The sequence below is a fragment of the Lingula anatina genome, chromosome 1 (assembly GCF_051362555.1).
Source record: "Lingula anatina isolate TDL-2025a chromosome 1, LinAna3.0, whole genome shotgun sequence".
Lineage (NCBI taxonomy): Eukaryota > Metazoa > Brachiopoda > Lingulata > Lingulida > Lingulidae > Lingula > Lingula anatina.
This window is the reverse complement of record NC_141767.1, coordinates 31,632,835-31,659,338: the sequence shown is the minus strand read 5'-3', so window position 1 is coordinate 31,659,338 and position 26,504 is coordinate 31,632,835. Positions and strand designations below refer to the sequence as shown.

Sequence of the window (26,504 nt, the reverse complement as noted above, 5' to 3'; positions counted from 1 at the left end):
TTTATATATGTATTTGCAATCCATCAAACCCTTGCCATTAAAAAGTTTAAATGAAGAGCTTATCATAGTTATGACCAAATGCAGTTTTATTTTAGAAAAGAAATAGCAACTGTGCTGCATCCTTTTGCCTAAGCAAGTGATAGTGCTTTGCAACAACGTATTAGGAATATCATGTGTGTGTCGGTAGGAAGGGTATTGCTATAATCTATACATTGTATAGCATCGCTAGATAACAAGGAATAATCCCTTGTGTATGCAAGTTTTTGTATCCTCGCATTTGTTCCAAGGACAATAAAGTAGTGAGAGAGTGCGTCGAGAGTTGACATTTTATTATGCTACCCTCCTTTCGGAGGGCTAGAAAAATTAGTCTATAGACTCATTGTATTGTTCCTCTCCACGGAAATCTTTAGTAAAAGGCGAAAGATTTATACGTGGATGAAGAGAAACCAGAGTAATGGATATTGCTTACAATGAAGTGTAAACACTATCACGCCCATAGAATTATGACAGGAGCAAGTGGTCTCATAACCAGCTATATCAGCATATACACAAATTCACAAGATTACGATAGTGTAATTACATACTACAACTGTGATAGCAAATTAATTTCACATAATTATGATTTTATTTTCATATTTTATTATACTATGCATTAGTTCTTATAAGTGGATGAAATATATAAGTATAAGTTGTGTGGATCAGAACAAAAGCATTCAGGCAGGCTGGCACGTCTGTGCGCATTAATATTGATGATGTAAAGTCAACACCTAATTTAAGCAGGATAACCCAACCAACAAATAGACATAGATTTGACAGGAAGGAGTCGTAATTTCAGGATGATATTTTTGATAAAATGTATGAAAATGGCCGCGTTCTCTTAACACCCTCACTTTCCCTGCAGGTTGCTCCAATCTTCGCCGATTAAATTGTTTCATACGCCTAAGTTGGAACTGAGCTATGGATGAGCTAAGGGCCTATGGATTATTTTGACCAGCACTTCCATCAATAAGAAACTTCATTTTAAAAAAAGGCTCATTTAGACGAATAAATGCCCAGCTTGCATCTTTGATGGTTACTATCTGTTGCCCTGGCTTTATCTCACCCTCTACAAGGGTGGCAGATTATATAGGGAAAAAGGGGAAAAGCGAGGTAGTAAAACGACCGTCTGTTTATCTAAAGACATATCTGTGAACAACGTGAAAAGTCAATCTGGTAGAGGATAGCTTTATCTAATATTTAAGTAGTAAATAAAAGTCTTTGGACAAAAAATTAGACAGCTGTAAAATTTTCATTAGAAATAAGAAAAAAAGAGGATTAGGTCCGACTATATCGGTCAGGCTACCAAACGCCTCCTATTCACGGACGCGATCCCACCATACTGCTCGACACGGGACCTTTTGGCTGCTGCATTTCTGCCCTGGCCCAGTACGGTCCTCCTTAGTCAACCTGGTCACTCTAGCCTCCGCCGGAGTTACCATATTGATGCCGAGCTTAGTGCGGACACCCGATCAACATAGATAGACGCCAAGCAGAACCCCTGGCCTCAAGCCGTCCACCAACCCAGACCTCCAAGTAGCTAGATTACAGGAGCACGCCACAACTCCCAGTCGGGTATTGTGGGTAAAATATAAGGTCTTGTCCATAAACCAACTTTCTCGATAGGTGGCGGCAGTATAGTGTAAATAAGCAGTACGATAAACGCTCAAAGGGACACCTATATTTTCACATGTTATTCAAATAAGGTTGACGACGTCATCTTTCTAAAATTAGACACCACGTTACAGCTTTATTTACTTCCGCCGGCATGTCTTCACTTGCCCGACTGCTTGTGCTTGCTTGCCCAGAGAAGGGCGATCGGAAGGGGCTATATAAGATGCCGAATAGCATGGATTTGTCAGACAACATTGACCACTCGACTAATAGACACGTCGAAACAGCCTCTGGGATAATCAACTGTCGGTCTGAGGAAAAGTCCGCATTTAAGGTAACTTCAGGTACATTTCTTTCAAAATATAATTTCTAGTCATAAAAAACTCACTAGCACTACTAATATTTTGTTGTGTTGACTTGACACCCATTTGCTGTAAAGATGTTTTTCATTTTAATACTGTTTCTAATTATTTTATTTATTTATTTATTTATTTATTTTTTTTTTTATTTATTTATTTTTTTTTTTGCAAAGAATAAGTTAAACAAGTTTTTATAGTAGGCCTATGCTAATAGAGCCACCGCTTACTTTATTATTATTATTATTATTATTATTATTATTATTATTATTATTATTAATGAAAACAGCGTCAAATAACGTCACTTAACTATTATATATATATATATATATATATATATATATATATATATATATATATATATATATATATATATATATATATATATATATATATATATATAATGCTGATACTCGCGATATATATACATGTATGGCATAAGACAATAGACCCAATCCAATTATTTCTGGTTTGTTGTTATTTAGGTTATCGGTATTATCGATATCTATAAGGGCCTTGGCACCCATTCTCGTGACAGAGCTACCAGTACAGCTACACCCCCATTCGTGATTCCACTGTTCAAAAGATGGCATCGGCAGTCGCAGAAACTCGCTTTGTAACTCACAGAGTTCCCAAGAAAATGTCCATCCGGGACTTCGTGCGTGCCAACAAGCTTGAGTTTAAGACAGGGCGCGGGTTCTACCAGCTGACCAAACCAGAGACCATTCAGGCTTACAAGGAGGTGGTGGCAAGGCGCAAGAGTGACAGGTCCTTTATTAGCGGCCCTGCGGTAAAAGGTGTACTGGGGATCGATAAAGAAGTGAGAAAATTCACTTTAGACAGATCTAAATTGCCAGACTTTGATATCTTTGTGCAAAGCACATCCTACAACCGGGCACTCGTCGCCAATACCGAATTTCTGTACGAAGTTGACGGAAGCACTGGTCCGGTGAAACGATCCTTGGCCGGGGCGGCGCTTTACACCGGGGAAGGAGCTTCTTCAGCAACCCCCGCTGCTAAACGCTCTCGTACAGCCCCAGCCCCGTCTCGCCCAACCGGCGTTCCTGGCGGACCCATTGAGATTGTCTTTTCATTTGACACCACAGGCTCCATGAGCAGCTGTATTATGCAGGTACGCCAGAGCGTCCAGGACATGATCCAGCGACTTATGTCCGACATCCCAAACCTGAAGATTTCAGTGTTCGCTCACGGAGATTACTGCGACGAGGGAGCCTACGGGTATGTTACCAAGTACATCGACTTCACCAATGACGTCGGCAAGCTGTGTCACTTCGTTAACGACGTCGAAGGCACCGGAGGCGGTGACTTTGAAGAGTGCTACGAGCTGGTCCTGCATCAAGTAAGAGAAGAACTATCCTGGAGCCCTGGCTCTCAGAGATCCCTGGTGATGATTGGGGATGCCACTCCTCATCAGCCAAACTACCATTTGAACAAAAAGAGACTGGATTGGAAGGTTGAAACTGACCGCCTCTTTAATGAACTGGTAAGCATTCGCTGATTTTAGGATAAGATCTCGATATATATATTGTTGAAAATAGAAAATGATATCGATTAAAATAGATAAATAAAGATAACCGAATTTGAGCTATTAACACATTTCTTATAGAGTGGAGACACCCTCAATTATTTATTTATTTATCCTGGGATATCTTGATTATTTACAGGGTGTGAATATTTATGCCGTTCAGTGTTTAAACAATTCCGAGTCAGACAAGTTCTACTCCACACTTGCTGAGAAGACCCATGGTCGCCATTTGAAACTTGATGAATTTTCCAACGTGTTTGACTTCATTATGGCTATTTGCTACAGAGAACACGGGGCAGAGTTCCTAGAGGTAGGAAAAGTGAATTTCTGTAAACTGTTCCAAGTTTTTTTGTTGTTTTATTTATTTATTTATTTATTTTTTTTTGTACATATGTGAGAAGTGGTTGTTTTAGACTTGCTTAAAACTATGTTTTTATTAAAGTCACTTAAAACAAACAACTGTTTAGTTTGGTACTATGCTGCGATTTAAAACACGAAAAGGATTTCTAGAAGAGATTCTCTAGTTCATAATTTCGTTTCCATTTCTCTAGGCTTACGAGCAGGAGGTTGCCATGCGTCGTGGAGGTTCTGGTATGAACGCAGAACTGCACCGAATGTTTGAAGAACTGAAGGGGGGAGATAGTAGCGACCCGGCTGTCACGTCAACAACGCCCGACACAGCCGCTTCTGCTAAAACTACTAAAAAGAAAGCGACACCTAAAAAAGCAATAACAAAAGGTGCAGCCAAAAAAGGTGCACCTAAGAGAAGTGCAGTAGATGATACCGATGCTCCTGCTAAGGTCGACATGCCTGAGAAGAAATCGACTGCAAAAACAACACCAGTAAGTATATTTTTCAGTAGTCGTTGGTAAATTTTGCTATTTGAAATGTGTTTTTATATTTGAAGTTGAAATAAAATTACTTTCTTTTTGCGTAAAATCGACTTCAGTTTCATAAATTACGTTCATTAAGTTAATCTGATCATTTCTTTAGATTTGCTATCATTTATTCGTGCAGGAGGCTCCCGTGAGAGAGTACCGTGAGCACGTGACCGTCAACAATTTCCTTCTCAAAAACATGAAGTGGTCCCAATGGAAGTTGGCAATGGTGAAGTCCAAACCCAAGGAAAACGTGGACGCTTGGGTGCCAAGACGACAAAAACACGTCGGCTACAGAAATGTTGATCTTTTCCGCGACGACACACAACGCCCCGCCGTGTACGAGGTAGCGGTGCAGCCGAAAGAGCGTGCAAAGAAATACGTCATGTACGTCAGGCACACGGGTGGGTTTACATCTCGCGTTCACTGGGACACTTATATTTTACGTCATCAAAATGTTATCGCGCAACTGGACGGTGTTCTGAACCAGGGCTGCAAAGTGTTCGTACGGCGAGCCTTTGTTCCAAAAAGCGTGAGGGTAGGCAGAAAAAGCTTGAAGGGTGTTGGAGAAATTCGATCTGCTTTGATGGACAGATATAACTACGCCTGGAACAAGCGTCTTCAGGGGAAACGCCACCACAGACAAGTTATCAAATGTGGTGTGACGATTTCAAGTGAGGACTATTAAATTCAAGTGTGTTTACCGATTATTGAGACAATGTACATTGTTCAAATCTGAAGGAAGGCATATGATACAGAAATTGACTTTGTTTCACTAATGCAGTGCACAATCACTCTTGAAATTAAAGGGTGGCGTCTACTAGATTATTTCAGTGGGTTTCTATATAGTCCCATATTATATGATAATAATAGTAAAACGTGAAATTTACCGTCTCCCGTACAATTGAGTGTAACTTTGTATCACATCTTTGGTATAACTATATAGATACCAGTATATTTATTTCACATCATTGTAAGATGCATTGTTTTTGCATACATATGATAAGTTATTTTTGTTGTTATCGATGTTGTTGTATTTCTATGACATATTCATAGATGTTATTTCTCATATGAAATTTAAAATGTGAATTTGTACAGAGTATTTTTTACAATAAACATTACGTTTTCATAAAATCTTATGGTATTTTACAAATTTGACTAAACTGATCATCCAATTTTGACTTGGTGAAATATTTTGATAATAAATTAACAAAGCTGCTTATTTTAATAAATGTACCATATAAACAAAGGGGATGTATCACTGACGGGATTCTCATACTTCAAGTGACGATCAACATGGTGGAAAATTTGCAAACCGAAAACAAATTTTGCGTCGCAAAGCATGAAAAAAAACAGATGGGAGGGAGACAAGAAAGAGAGGCGTTGAGAGGTTTTCACCATCGCCCAAAGGGTAAAAATTATGATAGATAATATAGATGTAAATAACGGGCCGAGAGCGAAACTTCGAATAGTTGACCACATACAATACCAGATGATAAAACTACTGAAATAAAGTAAGCTTTGCAAATCTCATTTAATTCCTTTTATGTTCACGATTAATTATATGGAATTGTAGATTACCAATTGAAATTTGGTATTTATTTACTAAGATCTAAGGCAATATAAATGCTAGCTCTTATCTATTTAATTCAATTGTCCTTTCGAGGTGATGCTTCAAAGTAGAGTTAAGATCTTCGCCAGATAACTAATATGATAACAAGATTATGTCCTGTCTAAATAGTTACTGGTTTCACAAAAAGCGAATAATGATTAACTTGCATCGTATACATTAGGGGGCAGGCTATATATCTCAAAGATGGTACACATTTTCTCTCCGCGAACAAGTATATAGTTCAAAATTGGGGGAACAATCGAGAGGCGGATTTAGAGGGGTGGCAAGGGAGTCCCGACCCCCCCCCTCGATTTCTAAAAAAAAAAAACAATAGTCCCCTATTGAAATTAGAATTTTGACTAGCTGAATCATTCTTAACCGTTCCAAATGGCACTGTTCGCCCCTTAAAATACCAAAAATTCTCGGGGCCTTCAGCGAACCCCACGCCAAGGGAGGGGGTCGACATCGCATCCGCGGACACCCCCCACCCCCCTTCAAATAATCCTGGATCCTGTCATCTGTATGTTTGGATGTTTTATGGTGGCGTTTGACTCGTCGTACAGCAAAGTAAAGTTTCATTAAGTTTGTATCGCAAAGATGTTACTTCACAGTATTTCACTAAAATTATAATATAAGAAAATAATTTTAAAAAATAAAAGATTAAAACTCAATCAAAATTTAACAGTTGTTTTCGTATATGTTATATTAGTGTCACTGGCAAGATTGTTATTTCCAAAATTCACATATATCTTCTTTGTGTTAAAACTGAAATTCACTGTCTGGTGATGCTGATTTCTATATTTACTATACGGAACCAGTACATCAATTTTTAAAGTTCAATATCTAGAGAAGAAAAAGATAGCTAACTAATACTAGTTAACAGGAACATTGACGGACGATTCCAGCATGTAAAAGGTACCAATAAAAGTATACAACAGGTCCAGCAATGATTCATTAGTAGAAGAAATTTTTTTTAAAAAAATATTGCTTTAGTAAATCACTACAAATCCCTTTTAGATACAGGTACACCAGATGTCAGCACCAATTCATGTAGTCTGCAAGACAATGCAATTAAACTTCTTGCTTATTGTATTACATTATGTATTTTTATTATGATCGATATTAATATAAGTAAAACTTCTATAGATACTCTTTTTATGTATCGGAAAAATACTTTTTATGTCTTTTTATGTTTTCAAACTCGACTTTCACTGTCGTGTTGGCTTTTCTTGGAAATTGTACATTTCTTCCGTCAGGTGCTGCCATCTCAATCATTTCCGGAAGTGCGAAAACTTCCTTCTAGCAGCAACATAATAATAAAAAGTATTATTGTGTCATTTTAATTTGCAGTCAAAATATTGTGAAATGTCGCGACCAGCAAGACCACCGCCTCCGCCACCCACCCCTAAACCAGGTAAGAATCGTCGATCTGTTAGCCTGGTCGAGTAAATGTACAGAAAAGACTCGACGGCGTCTTGGCTTCGGTGCAATTTTATCGATACTTCCTTGTATATCTAGTAGTAATTGCAAGTATAATGACATTTATAAATGAAAAGCACAGCGAATAGTAAGTGCTTAACTTTATTTCAGCCGCACCAAGATGTAAATAGTATTTAACTAATCAGAAATAGTATGATGAGTCATACTCATTCAGTATCTCAAATTTTAAATCCTAAAATAATCTTCAGTAAATGTTATTGTAAGCAAAATTAGACGTAATAAAGTGTTCAAATCAATTCCGCCCACATAAATAATGTGCAAATTAACTGAATGGTAGTTGATTACAAGATAAATGATCAGAGTGTTTTTCAAGTTTTTCACCTCAAGTAAGCATAATTTGTAGGCCTAACAAGTGTTAAATTGAAGTTAGGAATTACACTGTGTTTGCATGATCAGGGGGATCACTCTGCCAATTAAAAACATAGATGCCTCATGGCTATGTTGTTGCCACACCACCTTAACATCTCTGCATTCCAAAAACCTTTATTACATGCACTTAGCTTATTCTTCATGTCCAGTCACCTGATACGGCTTGTTTGCTGGTAATATTGATAAACAGACTGTACATAAGTTAGTATTTGGAAAGGTTATTGTAGACACATAGTGACTGCTGTCAGCCCTCCACACACACACATACATACACACATACACACACACATACACACACATACACACACACACATACACACACACACATACACACACACACACACACACACACACACTTTTCTGTCATGCCTAAGTTGTCTGTCAATAAATTCCCAGTAAATTCAGTAAATTACCAAAACTCCACATTCCATGATGATATATCCTATTTTTATTTCAATCATGTTTGACTACTACTTCAGATTTTAAAAACCATTTGTTTTCATAGTAATTCACATGTCTTAAATAAATTTAAGCATATAAGTACTAAGTCTTTTATTCTTATGTTTCTCTGAATTCAGTTAAGTAATCAATGTCTCTGTATTTCAAAAATATAGTTTTGCAGTTTACAACTACTTGCTTATTTTTTATGTGCCTGAAATGACCTAAGTTCTCATTCCATTTGAAGGGGCATTAAGTTTCTTATAAGATTTTTTGAAAATCTTTAAGTAAGAACCCATTCAGAATAGAATATCCAAGGAACTTCTGATCCATGGATCAAATATGGCAGACCCTACATAAAAGGGACCATTCCCACAGATATTTGGATCGATCTATCTCCCTGGGGAGTCTCACTAAATTGCTGTCAGCTTGACCAGCTTAAATGTCTGTCACGCCTATTATAGCTGTTAGGCCTAAGGGGGTAATTATCTTTACCCCCTAGCTGATTCGGTAAGCATGACAGACATTTAGGTTAGTTAGTTGATGGCAATTAAGTGAGACTCCCCAGGGAGTTAGATCGATCCAGATGGATCCATCTAGACATGGGAACCCAGTAAAAGAAGAGCTGAATAATCCGCTGAAGGTCTTCCTGCCTCCACACGCGCCGTCCTTGCAGGGGTCTAGCAATTAAACCTCAGAACCATGATTAAATCCATTTAATGGCATGTGTGGAGGTGGCGAGACCATCAGCAGATTAGTCGGCTCTTCTTCCATGTAGGCTCCGCCATATTTGGTCTGTGGCTCAGAAGATCCTCAGATCTTCTATTTTGAATGGGCTCTAAATTTCCAACAATTTATTTGAAAAGCAAGTAGAAAGAAGCAACATTACTGAATTCAGAAAAATATTGAATATCACAAAAACATAATTCTGGGGGGGGGGGGGCATATTGCAAAAGTACCCAATTGTATAATAATAGAAATATTTGAAGTTTTAATAAAATACTCTGCAGAATTATTTTTATAATCTCTTTTCTGACAATAACATATTTTTCTTTAAGGACAAGTGAAAGTGGTGAGAGCAATGTACAGATATGAAGCTCAGCAGGTAGGCAATTTTTAGATTAAAATGCTGAAACACTGATGTTTATTCTATACACATTGGAAAATGTTCCAGAAATCTGTCAGAAAGAAAATGCCATACAAATATTAATACCTTCCAACAGCCCAATTTCTGCTGCAGGTTCTATTAAGTCAGGTTCTTTAGCTTGTTGAGCTTTATGTTTCTATTTTTTGACACAATGTCCTAATAGAAGTAGAATGGTGAAATTCACTTGCAGATCATAATCAGTATTGAGGGTACAAAGTAAACCATAATAGGTGACAGGAAGGGATGGGATCTCTGCTTTTGAATGAGAGAGATTTTTAAAACCTTCTTGGTACTGCCAAACATCGGAAATATTTTAACCAAATAAATTTTTTGTCATAAATCACTTAATCAGTGATAAACTTGCTTAAATGTTTTAAATTTCATATTAATTTTTTTATCACTTCACATTTGATGAGGATGAAGTTGCAGTAGATAAACATATAAATCTTAATAATGTGAATTTTTCAGACAGATGAGTTGACTTTTGATGAAGGAGACACCCTGTATATTCTTGACATGTCTGATTCTGGTTGGTGGAAAGCAAGATGTGGGGATAAAGAAGGCTTAATACCTAGTAACTATGGTACGTGGTCAGGTATTGTTACACCCCAGCACTTCTCTTTATGCTCCATGACCTAGAGCTGTGCTTTAGATGTGTGAATTATTAAGAGGTTACCAATTGTCAGATGAAATTTCATTTTAATGTTTTCTTTCTACACCAGCAGAATGATCTTGTCCCGTCTGGTCACAGCAGCATGATCTTGTCCCGTCTGGTCACAGTTTTCTGTTAGATGGGACAAGATCAGATTTATTACCATAATTTTTTTTTTCTTTGATAGTATTCATTTTTTTCAGTTCTTTGAATTCACAAAAAGGTCACTTTCTTAATTTCTATTTAACTTATTAATAGACGTTAACTACTTGATATACAGTGTGATAAGTTGGAAAATATTTTTAGAAGAATGAAAAGTCATTTGTGGCATAATTGCCATTGTTTCTATTCTTGAACTGTCATAAAATTGCCCTAACCTATTGTCAACTACTTTGCACATCTAAATAAAGAAACATATACTCAACTAAGTGGCAATGAAAACATTATCTTCTTCTAAGATCTGGAATTCTTAGGAGTTCATTCATAGATGTCAAAGAGTTTTATCAGTGGTAATGTCTTCACTGTTCATTCACTGCAAACATCAGTTGATAAAGCACATGTAATGAGGACATCGTGACATTCTGTTGACCTTTGTCTCTTTCAGTTGAAGAGAACACAGAATCCATAGAGCACCCCTTACATGAAGCATCGAGAAGAGGAAACATTAGTTTTTTGTCTGAGTGTCTTAAAAATAGGGTATGTACATAATATAAGCAGGTACATAATATATATTATTTCCTTAGTACAGTATATCCACCTTATAGCCATGAAATTGTTAAGATGAGAAATAAATGTGCTTGCTATTGACCTCATTATCAGAAAGCCTTCTTTGCATATTTGCATCGTTAAAGGAAGTTTTCAACACAGATTATTTACTCTGTGTATTCACACGTGTGATACTGCTAAAAAATTGCCATTAAAAAAACATGAATGCATTGCAGCCATTTTATTTATTTATTTATTTATTCAGTTCAGAATAGCACTATATTCCATGCATAGGCATTTTAATTGTTGCCAGTTTAATGCATCTCCGATGACTTATGTAGAAATTTTCTACAAGTGCAATGAACAGTTGAATGTCAAGCCTTCTTGTACATATGTGTAGGTGTCTGTGAATGGTTTGGACAAGGCAGGGTCCACACCCCTCCACTGGGCAGCACATGGTGGACACATCGACTGCTTAGAAACGCTGCTCAAGGTGCCTAATGTGGAAGTCAATGTACAGGTAAATGACCTAAGAGCATGTTCATGTTGTATTGAGACTCAGTATGGTGTATTTAGGTTTTTGCAATGTGAAGTGCTTTTTTGAATTGCTTTGAATATGAAAATATATTTTAAAATGAATATGAGAATATATTAAAATAAAGATTTTTTTTCTTTAAGTGTGTGTGTGTGTGTGTGTGTGTGTGTGCTTAGATTTGAATATGTAACTGAAGTGTTTTGAAAATCATTTAGTAAATCATCAAGTAATGTAAATACACCTGTTGAGGAATAACAAAAACATAGTCAAGAGTTTAAATAAGATGATAAAAATGCCTATTATTCTTTTTCTGCAGAATAAACTAGGTGATACCCCCTTGCACTCTGCAGCATGGAAGGGCCACCCTGGTGCTGTTACACTACTACTGGAGAAAAATGCTAGGGCTGATATCAAAAATAATGATGGCAAAAAACCATATGAACTCGCCAAGGATCCTGAAACAGCAGCTCTTTTAAAACATGCAAGTAAGTATTAAATTCACTTTAATATAAAGAGATCCATTTATGCTTGATAATTAATATTAGCATTTTTCACAAAATAACCTTCTTAGGGAATTTCAGGAATAGCTGTTTACTGTCTTGTGAGCTTTCAGGATTGTTTAGAAATTTTGCCAGATTATTAGTTTGTAATGTAAATTCAGAAATGAAGTACATTAAATGTATACAGTGCAAATCCTTATGCCCACCATTACTTGTTTTATGATAGCCTACTCATTGCTGTATCATTAGAGAGTTGAGGTATCAAAAGTGACGAAGTACAAGTACAAAGTACAGAGAGCCTAGATTGTACTTATTATAGGGCTGTTTTACATTTCTTAAGTACAAACTCGAAGACGTAATAGGCAAATTGCATGCTTAATTGCAAAATTTGCATAATTTCTCCTCTTTCACTTAAATTTGGCTGTCATGAGGGAATTCAGATGAACAAATATTTCTTAACTTACCAAAAAACATAAAACAAGTTTTCAATTGTGTGTTTTTTTTAAACATAAACTTTAGGCATATAATTTATATTTTTGATGAAGATTTCTTAAAATCTTAATAAGCTGACCAACTATTATAATAAAAATTGAGGTCATGGTGAACATGAAGTGAAGATGTAATTCTCAATACTTGTTTTGATTTTTGTATTTCATTGTTTTGGAAACCTCCCTTACTTCTGTTAATAAGGAAGTGAAGTACTGAAATGGTGCCAGTTCTAAAATGTTAGATCTTTAAATGGATCAACCAGCCATCCTAGGTCACAGTGTGAGAAGTACTATCAGGCCACATGTTACTGCGTGATCTCTTTGATGTGCTTCTTCCCTTTGATGGGGTTCATTGGACCAAGTTGAAAGACATGGTCCTGCATGCACTCAGTGACCATAGGGCTCATTTCCACTGAAACTATGGCTCTTTGTTGATCGATCCAACTCCATGGGACTCGTGCTGAATGCAATCAGAATAACAGATTAACATGCCTCCTGTTGTTCCCAAAGAACTCTGTCATCACCATCTTTTCTGTGTTCTACTCAATGCCAGGAGGCATGTTAATCTGTTATTCTGATTGCATTCAGCGAGAGTCCCTGCAGAGTTGGATCGATTACTATAGATTGATAGTTTCATTGGGAACTAGCCCATAAATTGCTTATGGGCTGAAAAACATTGCATGGAAATTCTCCCTGTTACAGATGGTAAACAGTTTTACTGAGATGGGCTAAATGAGATTAATGTTGTCATAATGTGAAGAAATTCAATTAACTGATTGGAATTATCAGTGTTATGGTGGTCTTAAGCATGTTTGAAAAAACATATATCAGTTGATTAATGAATTTATGGGAGCCTTTCATGAAATTTTCAGAGAATTTGGAAATCATTTCCCAAGAGAGTTTCTTTGTTTGAACAGGAGGCCAGTTGAAAACAAGCCTGTCCTACTGCATCTGTTATGTAAATGAGTCCATTAATTGCAGAGAATAGCAGCTTTTGATCATCCTGTTAACAGCAACAGTCAAGTGAAAATGTCACCAGCATTCATCATGTGCTTTGACACTCTCACTTTTGATGAAAACTTAAATATATTTGCTTGCGAAGCCTGTCTAAGGTTATCCTGACACCAGGGCAATATTACATCATTAATGGTATTGTGTTCTTTTCCAGTTATTCCAAGAACGTTTTCCACAGACTATGGAGATGAAGATGATTCTGACTGAGAAGAGGAAGCTGTTTTGTTTTATATTCTACTTCATCAGATGCCTAGCATTCCGTAATGTCTGTGGGCCCCATTGGGAGGGAGCTGGGTGCTGTGGATAGTCATGTTATCATTAGATGTAGCTACTTTGAATTCAAAAATTAAAATAACATTTTAACAGAAAAGTCAAAACCTCAGGATAAATGATTTAAAAAAACATTATTTTCAAGTAAATTAACCGAAATTGCTTGTTTTGCCTCAAATATGATATAAGTAAAAAGAAGGTCTAGTATATGGTAAACGCATTGAATATTAGCAAATACCTGTATATACCTGGTAAAGTGAAACTCTGGAAGGAACTGGTTCTATGCCTTTATTATAAAGTGCATTATTATGTAATTAACATGTATTCTGATCTTATATTCTTGAATTTGAGGTCTGATGAAACAATATTGAACACTGGTGTCACCACCAACCATAATATGGACCAATGACATTGTTGGGTTTTTTTACCAATCAAAAAAAAGGGAACATATTGTCAGTGGAACGACAACAATATCAAATGACAATAATGATGTTGTAACTTTAGATGCTATTTTGAAGGATATTGACATTCAGGTAAATAATCATACAGAAAAGTATTATAGACTATTGTTTACCATTCAGTGTTTTGTTTTGCAAACGTCAACCAAAGTAGATAATTGTTGATATTAAAGGGGACACCTACAGGGTGTTTATTCCCTTTAATCTCTCTTTCCTTCTCCCTATCTCTCTCTCTCTCTCTCTCTCTCTCATATGGTACCTAATGAACTATACATGTAACATTCCATACCTACCAGTAAAAACAGGTTCTAAAACATGGGTTCAATTCACCTGAATTTGTTAAATGATCCATATTCATTCATGTATAAATCATAATTCTTATTGAAAGTTGACCTGGCAGTTTATTTGAGGATGAAATGGGACACAGTTTAAGATGTATATATATATCTTGCAAAAGATCTTGGAAAACACGAGTTACACATGAAATATTCAAATGTTGATTAACTTTGTCCATAACACTGTCATTGGTAGCATTGTCAGTATAAAAGGTTTTTCTGATACTTTTTACATTTAGAACATTCTGTACTGTTTCTTCCATGTTGAAGTAAAAACAAGGGCTGTAGAGCATAGCAAAGTGGTTAGCCTTCACACTGTGAGCTGTATGTATTGTGTACAACCATAGATAATTGAACACGATGAGTTTCTGTATGTCTTCTGTGTTATTGTCAGTTGTCATTTAATATTTACAACATAGGGAATGCTGATGCTTTTTAAGTAGAAATGCTAGCAAGGCAAGTTTTGCCTTTATAGATCTGTTAATATTTTAAAGTCAAAATGGAGGTGACATTGTAAAAAAGATGTTTGTATTTTACATGTTATAATGTTTCTTGTATATTTCAGTTATCGAGTAAATAAAATCGTTAATTATTATCACACCTTTGTTTGTGTTAAACAAACATACCCATAACCAGTTTTGTATCATGTCTGTGCCTTTCAAACTAACTGAAAAATTAAAATTCTGTTTAGAATGATATTGAATAAATAAATTTAATTTGATAATGAAATTAAGGCATAAGTCCTGTATCATTTAAAATGGAAGGCCGCCCAGTTAAATGTAAACAAATTTTTAATCTTAAAAGAATTTTAGATTAGTATATGTATGTTTGTAGAAGTTCTAACTTAGCTGACCTCAAGGTGGATTCTACGTCTCCTACAAAGCGACTACACACCAAAGGCATAATTTTTTTTAGTTTTTATTCACTACAAAAACTTGCAGTTTTTAATCATAACTATTAAATAATGTTGCATTTTAACAAAGTAAAAAAATATACAAATGCAAGATGTTAAAAAGCATATCATTTTGATAATTAAAATAATGAACAACCTATTCACAAATAGCAAAATTGGAGATGCTTATTTGTCATATAATAGTGCGTAAGACAAGGAGATCGACAAAATGTATGTTACTTTATATGTTACTGTGAGCTTCTGCTACACCCGGCCTCGTATGTTTATGCATCAGAAGAGGCGATAGGAAAAAAAATATTTTAAAAATGTTGGCAAATTTCGGCCTTTTAACAAATCACTGATGACAATCTTTTGAATTTAACTTCTATCTTGTAAAACAACTGGTCAGATAATAATGTTCCAATTGTTACCATTTGACGTAGAATAGTTTCAACAAAGGGATTTCCGCCATTATTTCACATAACTGTCAGTGATTCTTGTTTAAATAACACGGCGAATATCTCGATCTAAAGTGGCCGTGTCTTCCAGATCAAATCTTTCCTCAGATATTCACGTAATCTCTTTACCAGAACTGACGTCCGATAAAGGTTCCGACTCAAGAAATTGTTCCATGTCACGATAGGCAAATTTCCTTCGCGTCATTCACAAAATGAATAATGACCACCGTTGCGTTCAAGCCCTAATTGCAATTCCTCTGTAACGGTACCTGACAAATTAAGGGCCAGTGACTATTACCTTAGACAATTCAACATCCTCTGATGTACGCATGATAAAATACTCAAATGATATATGACTGGAATGATCTTTATCCGATTCCTCTATCGGAAAATTATTCATGGAATTGGCACCTTAAACGACGAAGTTTAAATATGAAAACAAAATAAATATAAATATAGCACGTTACAAAATCTTCAAAATTAAAAATGTTTTGTATTTTCCGCACTTTCAGTTTCAAATCTGACCATTCTTGCATTATGATTTGAATTATTTAGTCTCCTAGTCTTCCTTTTTCCGCATTCTTTACTAGCACCAACGGATCGTTCTAAGGTCCATTGTAACAGGGTTTCCCTTCATTCATTACTCCGTTCATCGTGTTGGAACCCACCGTTCACTATGCCCTTTTCATGGGACCGATCACTTCCAATACTTGATCTATCGGTCTCCGAACCGTCCGAGTCCGAATTTCTTCGTATTCTGGTCTCGTGTGGACCAGGTAACTTTGGTTCTCTACACCCATTTCTTATCTTAGCTGAAGAAGAAATAGAAACGCCATCTTTCATGTCTCTTAAGTTTTTTATCGCAGTACTAGCCCGGACACTGTTCCTGCTGCCGACGGAGCCATCAGCGTGGTGACAGACATTGCCAGACATTCGTCGTGGGGCCTTTAAAAAGTTCGCCGGCAGTGAGAGACTTTTTGAAGAACTGTCACTATTGCTGTTGTTGCTATCCGACCTGATTTGTTTTGTCCCACTGTCGAAGGTTTCAAGATCAACTATGTCTGCTTCTTTCAGTTCAAAACCTGTGCTCAAAAAGTCTGGGTATACGTATTTCGGCATCTCCTCCCGATGGAACTTAATAGAACGATTGTGCCATGAAAACCCTTCGTCGTCCATGAAAAATCCGTCTTGCTGCTGTCTTTTCTTTCTTCTGAAAGATAGGCAAAATAGATGCATGATCACCTGTTAAGTAGAACGTACTTGTTGTCAAATACGTATATATACCAATATGCGAGCTCTAACGCGTCTAATGCGCCGTCTTTACTCGTTAGAAACAAGAATTCACTCTGAGCCGTGGCCGGATATAAATATCGTCTACCACATCTCGTGACTAATTCCGGAAGACCCTTCCGATGTCTATCACTCACTAAAAGCTTGTCTACCGCTGACCTTAGTGGAAAGGGCCTATCCTCTTTACAATACATTATGTATGTAACCTGGTTAATTATACGGGATCACAGACCAGGTGACGGCATTGTTAAACTCGGGCGTAAATTGGGGGTAAGAAAACACGGCGCGACACTTGATCCTGGGGTTAAACCCAAAAAATGTCATCAACATTCTATTTTCGCTCGCGGCATAATTTCATTCAGTGCTGCATATTTTAATGCGACTCACTGAGTCAGGTTGGTCAAATTATTTACCTGGATTCTAATTTCATGTTTGAGCAACAATTACTTAGTAGAGAGGACCACAAGACGGTCCAGATTAAAACTTAAACTAGGACCCATCAAACTAGTATATATTGCTTAAAAAAGGGCGATAATTTAATGTGTCCGCAACCCACCACTGGTTCCATAAAAAAAAGCACTGATTAACGGGGGATTTTGATGACAAAATTTAACCCAAGAAAACTATAGTAGTGACCTTTCCCCACCTCATATCAATTTCTTTGCGAGAAAATATGCAAACAGTTCCGTTATCGTTTTCGTGTTTTTGAAAACAGTGAGTCATAGGGTGGTGAGTTGACGTTGCATTGTATGACAATATTTTGTGCACAGTGACTCATGCCTTATTCTTTCTTTATGGAAAAAAAACAATGAAAAATAAATAAATAAATAAATAAATAAATAAATAAATAAATAAAATAACAATAAAAATTTCAAGAACATTTCCTTTCATTTATTACTATTATCAAGGAATCTATCTAAATTGTTTACACACAGTATACATCTGACAAAATGTATAACCGCACTTTAAGACGGCACTTGGAGTGTCTTATAAGCCTGAAGGGTTGTTTTTTCATATGCTGTGACACCACGATATATGAATAACTCTACTTGTATATGGGGAACATGTTAGCACGAGTACTGTATACTGTTACATTGTAATCTTCGACAGCGATCATGCTAAACCCTACCTCACCCCTTCATTCTCACGCACACTGTAAATATGCACGTTTGTTTATTAACTTTTTGCTAGTGCTTTTACCTGGTACGTAAATAATAACATCCACGCAGGCTAAGGCGTTTTAAGATCAAGCGCGTGACATGAAAACATTCAATTCATATGAAGACGTAAATACGATTACCAATGCACTTTTCACCCTGTGTATACAAGGACATACTGGACAGGCAATATTTTTGTCACCAAAGACTGACTTTTTATCTGTGGATGTGATATACATAGCAAACGGAGACAAAAATCTTTTAACTCAACGCTGATGCTCGAAAACTAAAATTTCACTAGCGAAATTTAATTAACTCCCAATTTGTCACGGTCTTATGTTTCAAACAAGACGTCGGTCCATTATTCTTTCCGTTTTGACACAATCTCTTAGACCATGCCCGTTTATCAGGAAACGGCAACAAGCTTTGATAGTTAAACCCGTTATCATAATGTAATCTGCTGATGTAGACATATCTTAATACACCTGGTTAAGACAACTGTCATCTGCCAAAAAGTAAGCGGACCATTTAAGTATATACATACCTTATTACACACACTGTCACTGCTATCAGCACGATGATGAGGATCACTCCCAGCACAAACCCGAGCAGAATTCCAATAGAGGAGGCGTCTCCGTTCCGAACTCCTTCAAGCAGGTGCTCAACTGCAAATGTGAAAATACGTCAAAATGAAAGTTTAGAGTTAATAACAGACATAAATGAAACCGTTAATATCGTGAATTTTCCCCAGCTGCTCCAAATAATTTCCATTGTGCTTTCAATAGATATTAGGTGGATTTGGTTACAATGACGTAAATTGAGATTTAATGTCGTATATCACACGCTTGGACTGCACGCCATTTGAATACTTATTTGTTGCCTTTCACCTCACTTCGCTTGATTCTTAAAGGTGGCGGAACCCCTTCCGCAACTAAAAACATTGTTATAATACTTCGTAAGAGTTTTTACCAAGGGCTCAAGCTTAATCTTTTAAGTTGCATTTTTATATCAGTCCAATGTGCTATCCTACTGTAAGACTATACCAGTTGTGCTTCCGTTCCTTTCCACTTGCTTCTTTTGAATAATAGCATCCCCGAGTTAATATTCTAATAACTTGCTGAGTTTGTAGCCTATACGCAATATTATCAGACATGTACTGCCTGTCACATAATCCGCCATCGTAGAATAAAGACAGCCATCATCTGGTAGTCATGTAACGATACCGTCGTGTATATGTTACACACACAGGTGGGCAGCTATTGATGTCTATTTAGATAGACACGGCCCAATGTTCGGACATGGCACTGACAACAGGATTATAATTTATCCACCGCAAGCCGAGTTTTGTAGCAAGTGGTCATACAAGCAAGTATAGCCCATGCTTATCATATTTACCGGATTTTGCCATACCATAGATTTACGGATTAGTCCAGTGAAAATGGTTACATTATACATGTAGGTGAGTTTTGGCATTCAAGGTGCTCGGTCACTTTTCGGTCTTCAGTGTGCCAAACGAGCTTTTAGATATACATATCACTTTTAATACACAAGTGTCCAATATTGATTCAGAGAAATTCATAAAACAATTTAGTTCAGCGGAATTTAAATAAAGCAGCAATAAGTTACAACAGATATAAAATAATCCATATGTCTAGCCATGTGCACATTCAATGCCCTTTTGTACATGTTTAATAGAAAACCGACTGGTATCGCGAAAGGATCACTTTTTTTATATTCCAGTGCGCTTTATATGTCTATCTTGATCTTTTATAGTTCGGTGCGCAAACAAATTTACATGAGAATTTCTTGACGATATATCAACTGGCAGATGTCGATCAAACAGCCCCTACCTTCTCTAACTTTTCCTCTTGATATCTTAATACAGACACGAAAATGAACTTGTTGCTCTCGTCGTGTACTCTATCAAAGCAATATTGTGGACTTTGGTGGCAGACACCGGTAACATCACGAAGCAGGTGCGAGTTCTATCAATTTGCTTAAAATCCCCAAGGCAAAACTCGATCTATTTGTCTTACATTTTACGATCACTAGTAGCATTGCATTAAAAGACAGACTAGACAAAATGCCTTTCACTTTCATTTCAGTCCTTTCAGAAGAGATTTTTAATACTTTTTCAAACATAACTTCTGCGATTAACTTTTTTTCACCCCTAAAAGAAGAACACCAGGACTCTTTCCTTCTCCCTATCTCTCCCCTTTCTCTCTTTTTTTTTCTCTCTCTCTTTCTCTCTCTCAATATGCCAGAGACATGCTGGGAAACTCAAAGGTGAGAATCGATAATTACTTACAGAAATTCTTTTCTCCGGGATGTGTTGCTGTCGCTCCGTTGGTGGTTCGTATTGACGTTACCATGTTTTTCATCGTTGTGGTTACGGTGGAATGGAATACCTGGGAACTGTTAGTTGCAGTCGTTTCTTCTGTGGATCTGATTGCATCAGTTGTACCCGTCACGCCAGTTGAATGCAGTGTCGATGACGATGTCGTCGGTACCGAGACGGATGATGACAGGTCGGTTGCCGTAGAGGTGAAAAAGCCACTCGATGTGGTTGGTGAAGTCGTTGCAGCCGACTCCACGTTCCTAGTTGAAGCCATTGTGGAACTTCCCACTTGCGACGAAAATGAGCTCACAACATCGCTAGACGTCAGGATGGCGGTAGAACTGATTGTTCCCTCTATCGTTGAAGCCCACGCTGCATCAGTTGACATACTTGATGAATCCGACTCTGTCGTGTAGGTGTCGGGTGTTGAACTGTTAGGAAAATTTGGTACTGTCGAGGAGTGTGATATTATTGATGATGAATCTGACGCTGAAGCTAACACTGTTGGTTCCAGCGAATACGTAGAAGACTCTGAGACAGTCGTGTGTGATTGAGATGAACTCATCGTCACTCCATCACGCGACGCATCGCTGGTTGCTTGGATATTGGAAGCTGATGACTCAGTAGCCACTGGAGAAGACGTGAAAATTGTAGCATCTGTCATAAGCGTGCTTGTGGAATCAGCAGAAGTCTCGCTAGGGCCTTGCGATGCCTCTGTAAGTGAAGGTGAAGAAGTAGGAGTTATTTCCGTGGCAACCCCGCTCAGGTCTGTCGTCATTGAAGTGTCGACAGTAAAATAGGCATGGCTGGATGTCGCCGATGTCTGAAAAACAGAATACATTTTCTTTAACATCTTTTTTTTATTTCATAAGGCAATATCTAAAAATATTTAATATGAATACATCGCTTTTTTCCTCTGCAAGTCGACAGGTGTTTTATTGCATATTTGTCAGATTTATGATATAATTTATTGGTTTATCACTTTTTTTATTGTCGAAAAATCGGTTATCAGTCAATGGCGATAATGACTGCACTGGTAAACCTGCCCTAATCTGTTTAAATAAAGAAAAGCATACGTTGCACATTACAATATATATATATATATATATATATATATATATATATATATATATATATATATATATATATATATCAACCCAATCAAAAAGAAGGCCTTTTTCTTTAACCTTTTCATATCTCTTTCGCGGGTTCTTTTTACTTCAATTTCGAGCTGTAAGAAGAATGACAGGAGAACTTCTCTTAGAAGTAATTCATAAGAATTAGATTTAGAAATTTCACAAAACAAATAAATATATGACTTAACAATAACTCGTTGATAACATTACATGCTGAACCGTATTGACAAGGTCTATTGTCATATATGATCGGTCCAAGGTCAATATAAGCTCCAACGACGCTTTTGCAAATAATTCATTTATATGTTATCTGTGCTAGGCCCACCTCAACATGTAATTGTCATTAAATATACCTTCATATCATATGAAATAATCTCCGTGGAAAATGTGATTTTGTCAATAAACATCCGACGAAAATAGAGTTCATAGTATTAATGGGCCGTTACCACGGGTAAATGCCATACACTTTTGTTATTACCACTGTGTCTAAACAACTGACCTAGTGAAGAGAATCCAGGATAAAACCTTGGAAAAAATAAACCGTTTTAATTCGTCCAAAATTATAACTCGCCATATTTTGACTTCTCCGGATGCTTATCTCCTGAAAAATTTTACCGCACGCGTAACCTGTCTCAGTAGTTTATGCACGTTATATAGTGCATAAATGAGCACCTTGCGATAAGCTTTAATATAATTTGACTTCAACAGAAAATTCTTGGCAAAGACATATCAATCGTGGTATAAAAAGGCTAGTTACATACAAGAAGTGTATGTGGCAAGTACGTACTTTTTTTACATATTGTACTTTGGCACAAGGCGTTTCCCTTAGATATCATATCAGTGTTACTAGAGACAATGACAATGCAGTCATAACAATACAGTCTGATAAGATGCTTTATGATATCACGAAACGGCTAAGAGCGTCTTACGTATGTATAAACCGATAATATAATATTATATTCATTTTTAAACCGCTATGAATAATCAACTTAGCTGAGAAAAACAGACAAACCTCAAGTATCCGCTACAGAATTAACAAGGAAATCCTTTTCAACCTTCGAAGCCTCACCACTTACTGTGCTTTATATAAACACATACATACATACATACAAATATGTATGGACCACTAAATATACATATAATATATATTTACTATACTATATGGAGGAGCACTCGCACAATCAGATAGTGATGAACCACAATTATAAGGTAAAGGTTAACAATGGACTGCAGTATATATATTGTATGCCAGACCCATCATCATTTCTTATCTAAGACAATCGGTGGGGATTGGAATATCATAGCACGACGAGGCTCTGAAGAGAAGAACGCATGATCTCAAGTAGTTGATACAGCTTATGAGACGCTCTTCACCTCAAAATGACAACGAGCACGTGAAATAATCTTATAAGTAAAGGTTATTTTCTTTTCCATTATTTATTCTGTCTCTTTCTCTTTTTGTCGCATTTTTGCGGTGTCAAAATAATCCAACAGTCAGCGCACGCAAAAGCAACTATTACATTTGAGATAGCTTTATGGCGAAGAAATAAATATATGCACTAAAGTGTTTCTGTGTTTAACATTTGGTTTCTCAAATAGCTAAAAAAAACTGCTTAAATGCTCAGTCTCTCTCTCTCCCTCTCTCTCTAAAACTATTTCGTACTGGAATAGGCCTTCTAATATTAAACCTAACACAAGCAACGTGCACGTACCTTGCTGTGCGGAAAAGTGATTGGCCTCTTTCTGACCACACGCACTCCACATTGTCCAGTCACTGTGGTTAAAATTTTCTACATTTCATGTGTGTAGGTGGTTGAAAATATGCACATTTTCGCAAATGAATAACATCAAAATATGTCCAGCACCCTCTGAAGTCCATTACATACATTGATCTCCATATAAAACCCAGATAATAAGAACCTGTCACCAACGTGCAACATCCATTCGATGCAATTTTACATCATTTAGTATATTGGTAAACGGGCATAGGAAATACCGTATCCGAAAATGTCGTAACTATATTTGTTTCGAAATTTCCGGACTCGGTATACTCAAGACCCGTTTTGTGAATATTAAAGATCATAGTAGAGGCAAAGGCCTATATCAGTAACAATTCCATTACGTTCGCGAATAAGATTTGTGAATTTTCTAATGAATCTATATGAAGGCATATTTTTGCTTGAACTCTAGCTTTTTTGTTGTTTATATTTGATTTACACTGGCGTATTCAACATTTTAACAACGGGGGCACACAGATAAATTTTTGCTTCGCTCGGTAGGCCCTACCGGTATAAGAAGAATATTCTCGTAATTTATTGGGCATAGGCATACAAATTGTTCTTGCTCGTTTCTTGTTTTGTTCGTTATAGTAAAAGAATTACTTAATTTCAATTTTATGATGAGGTGGGATGGGGGAGGGGAGGGGGGGGGGGAGTCGAAGTCCCTCTACCAGGGCTGCAGATCAATTATGTTCACTTTTCTCCAACGCAACACAGTGGATAAATGTGCCATGAATTAGCCAGTGACATATCTGTGAATATTTAGTGCAAAATCAATCGGTGGCCCTGGTAGAGGGTAGCGTGACCCTACCGATTCGCCAGTAACTTAAATTTCAAGCGCCAGTTGTAATTATATAAATTCAGCTAAAGTTTGTGTTCCAGGCTTGTGTTTTGGATCTTAAATATATTGTTTCACTTTTACAGATTGTCCAGGAAGAGCGGCATCATGAAAGCGAACAAGGCAGTTGCTATGTGATCGGACATAAACCCTGTATACTTGACTGTCAGCCAAACCACTCACTTCCTGCTAAACGTTTCTCGGCAAAAAAAAAAAAAAAAAAAAAAAAAAAAAAAAAAAAAAAAAAAAATTCATATGAATGACGAATACATATCATTCTAGGATGATTAGGATGACATGGAAATTAAGTCATGACTATTACAAAAGTAGATGTCAACTATGGCTAAAATCCCCGCATAGTAAGACATACAATAAAGCTTTTCAAGTGATCATACATGCATTATTTTGTGAGACACTCATTTACCATAATAAAAGCTGAGGCGTCTATAGACCTACATACTGCGGTCAGGTGCGATACAAGAACACTGCGACATTCAAGTTTCATTGCTTTTAATATATTTTTCTTTGAGGTTAATAATTTGAATTAATTCCAACGTGCACAAAGCCTAAGCGGAATTTTCTTGGCTACTCTCACAATGTTTGAAAATGAATCAAACCCGCGTGTAACCCACATATAACATCGCAACGCATGTTGTAAGCCTTGAAAAAATTTGTTTTGAGTTATTGCTTGTGAATAATTCGCATGCCAAACTTTCAAGATAAATGACAGAACAATCGTTTCATATCCTTTCCGAAAGTCACCCTTTACAGCTATCCTGATGTTCATAGATATAAACGACCAAACGTATCAGGTCTGATCCTGAGCCACGAACATTTCGGACAAATATCCATGTATACAGGATTTTTCTGAACCCGGAATATTTGCACACATCTGATACTGATTAGAGACCGATCGATAACGTTCGCCTAAAAGTACACAAAGATTTAGTACTAGCCAATACCCAAACCTGCCTTACGGGTGAGCCAGTGAAAACACATACTTTAATTAGATGTGATCTGGATGTTTGTTTATTGCCTGAACATATGAAGTCTTGGTCTGCATAAGCCCAATTTTTTCAAAAAAAAAAAAAAAAAAAAAAAAAGAAAAAAAGAAAGAAAAAAAAAGGTAACTCACCGTAAGATTTATCACAGAATTCTCTAGCAGCACAACGTATTTGTTTACATGTCAGCTGTTTTAAGAAATGAGTCAGTGGAGACGGTATTATTACAGGCCTAAATGGTTTTCAAACGAAAAAGTATGCTTGAATAAGCAAATACATGTACATTCTTCGTTACACGAGTATATAGTGTGACCGGTTTCATTATTATTCTAAAACAAATTTGACCTAAAACCCAGAGTCTTATATGCAGATTGTGTACAGAATATCAACACTAGACCGCGAGGCTCTTATTGTTTCCCAACCCTTGTCCTTACCGTTGAATTGTCACTCTGTGCTTTCCCGAGTCCTGTGGTGTGAGAAAGAAGCACTAAAAACCCCAGACAGCGTCCCAAGAACCGATGACAAGACATCGTCTCACTGTCGTCTCCCGGTGTGGACTATATCCAGACAACCTGCTTGAGTTTTGGGTGTAGTCGGTTTTCAACAGTTTATAAACGAGTTATCAAACGCAAAGGTTAAGCATCGGCTGATAAGCCGTGAGTAGATCATCTACATATGAGCTGCATTGACCTAAATTGGATTTCGGTTCCGGTTCATTAATATAAATAAGTCGATTCAACAAATCACAACATAATCTTTCAGCCGGAAATCCATTTAAGAAAATTAAATGGAGGAATAGATTTATCACGGCTATTAAACAGCAACTTCAATAACGCTGTCATAGGTAATCGATCGTGTTCGAAACATACTTTTTTCTCTGAAGGCAAACTGTTCGCTGCTGTAGATAGAAATATTGAAAAAGATAAATGATATTTTGGGATAGTTTTATGGCATAAGCGTTTTATGCGTCTATATACTCGTTGAAAATGCTATATTGCATATTGAATTGGTAAATGTATTTAGGAGGCGTAGGGTTGAGGATAGGGCCTACATGTAGGCCTACGTAGGCTACATAATAACTATAGGCCTACTTGCTGTGAAGTTTACATGCATATTGGCCTACATGTACATGTTTTAGTATCGCTTTTTCAAAGAAGTGACAA

The 26,504-nt window shown here is 36.7% G+C and overlaps 3 protein-coding genes and 2 non-coding genes across 7 annotated transcripts; 2 read left to right on the top strand and 3 right to left on the bottom strand.

Moving 5' to 3' along the window:
- Window positions 1-337: 337 nt before the first annotated feature.
- On the bottom strand, window positions 338-455 carry LOC112042169 (U5 spliceosomal RNA). The gene has a single exon (XR_002886441.1). It is a non-coding gene; the product is annotated as a U5 spliceosomal RNA (small nuclear RNA).
- Window positions 456-1,308: 853 nt separating this feature from the next.
- LOC147764261 (signal recognition particle RNA) lies at window positions 1,309-1,608 on the bottom strand. The gene has a single exon (XR_015332600.1).
- Window positions 1,609-1,794: 186 nt separating this feature from the next.
- LOC106169974 (uncharacterized) lies at window positions 1,795-5,569 on the top strand. 2 transcript variants are annotated; one of them, XM_013549657.3, is made up of 5 exons: window positions 1,795-1,984; window positions 2,492-3,510; window positions 3,692-3,862; window positions 4,104-4,394; window positions 4,570-5,569. In XM_013549657.3, exons 2-5 carry the CDS (start codon window positions 2,593-2,595, stop codon window positions 5,116-5,118), a joined length of 1,929 nt encoding a protein of 642 aa, XP_013405111.2. In that variant the 5' UTR covers window positions 1,795-1,984; window positions 2,492-2,592; the 3' UTR covers window positions 5,119-5,569. The 2 variants fall into 2 exon arrangements, with proteins under 2 accessions (XP_013405111.2, XP_013405112.2); XM_013549658.3 differs by having other exon boundaries at window positions 1,802-1,994.
- Window positions 5,570-7,289: 1,720 nt separating this feature from the next.
- On the top strand, window positions 7,290-15,051 carry LOC106169978 (osteoclast-stimulating factor 1). Its single transcript, XM_013549667.2, has 7 exons — window positions 7,290-7,456; window positions 9,408-9,454; window positions 9,965-10,079; window positions 10,753-10,844; window positions 11,254-11,373; window positions 11,705-11,873; window positions 13,545-15,051. Exons 1-7 carry the CDS (start codon window positions 7,408-7,410, stop codon window positions 13,595-13,597), a joined length of 645 nt encoding a protein of 214 aa, XP_013405121.2. The 5' UTR covers window positions 7,290-7,407; the 3' UTR covers window positions 13,598-15,051.
- A 619-nt stretch (window positions 15,052-15,670) lies between these two features.
- LOC106178880 (uncharacterized) lies at window positions 15,671-26,029 on the bottom strand. 2 transcript variants are annotated; one of them, XM_013562234.2, is made up of 4 exons: window positions 25,776-26,029; window positions 20,559-21,411; window positions 18,795-18,915; window positions 15,671-17,013 (listed from the first exon to the last, which is right to left on the bottom strand). In XM_013562234.2, the coding sequence occupies exons 1-4, from the start codon at window positions 25,869-25,871 to the stop codon at window positions 16,437-16,439; spliced, it is 1,647 nt and encodes a 548-aa protein (XP_013417688.2). In that variant the 5' UTR covers window positions 25,872-26,029; the 3' UTR covers window positions 15,671-16,436. The 2 variants fall into 2 exon arrangements, with proteins under 2 accessions (XP_013417688.2, XP_013417690.2); XM_013562236.2 differs by lacking the exon at window positions 25,776-26,029 and adding an exon at window positions 22,737-22,885.
- Window positions 26,030-26,504: the final 475 nt, after the last annotated feature.

Coding starts and splice junctions, on each gene's coding strand:
- LOC106169974 (XM_013549657.3), top strand. CDS start 2,593: ATGGCATCGGCAGTCGCAGAAACTCGCTTTGTAACTCACAGAGTTCCC. Junction 3,863..4,103: donor ACGGGGCAGAGTTCCTAGAG/GTAGGAAAAGTG, acceptor CCATTTCTCTAG/GCTTACGAGCAGGAGGTTGC. Junction 4,395..4,569: donor CGACTGCAAAAACAACACCA/GTAAGTATATTT, acceptor TTATTCGTGCAG/GAGGCTCCCGTGAGAGAGTA.
- LOC106169978 (XM_013549667.2), top strand. CDS start 7,408: ATGTCGCGACCAGCAAGACCACCGCCTCCGCCACCCACCCCTAAACCA. Junction 9,455..9,964: donor ACAGATATGAAGCTCAGCAG/GTAGGCAATTTT, acceptor TGAATTTTTCAG/ACAGATGAGTTGACTTTTGA. Junction 10,845..11,253: donor CTGAGTGTCTTAAAAATAGG/GTATGTACATAA, acceptor ACATATGTGTAG/GTGTCTGTGAATGGTTTGGA.
- LOC106178880 (XM_013562234.2), bottom strand. CDS start 25,871: ATGTCTTGTCATCGGTTCTTGGGACGCTGTCTGGGGTTTTTAGTGCTT. Junction 21,412..25,775: donor CACAGAGTGACAATTCAACG/GTAAGGACAAGG, acceptor TCTGTTTTTCAG/ACATCGGCGACATCCAGCCA. Junction 17,014..18,794: donor GTGACAGTGTGTGTAATAAG/GTATGTATATAC, acceptor CCTATCTTTCAG/AAGAAAGAAAAGACAGCAGC.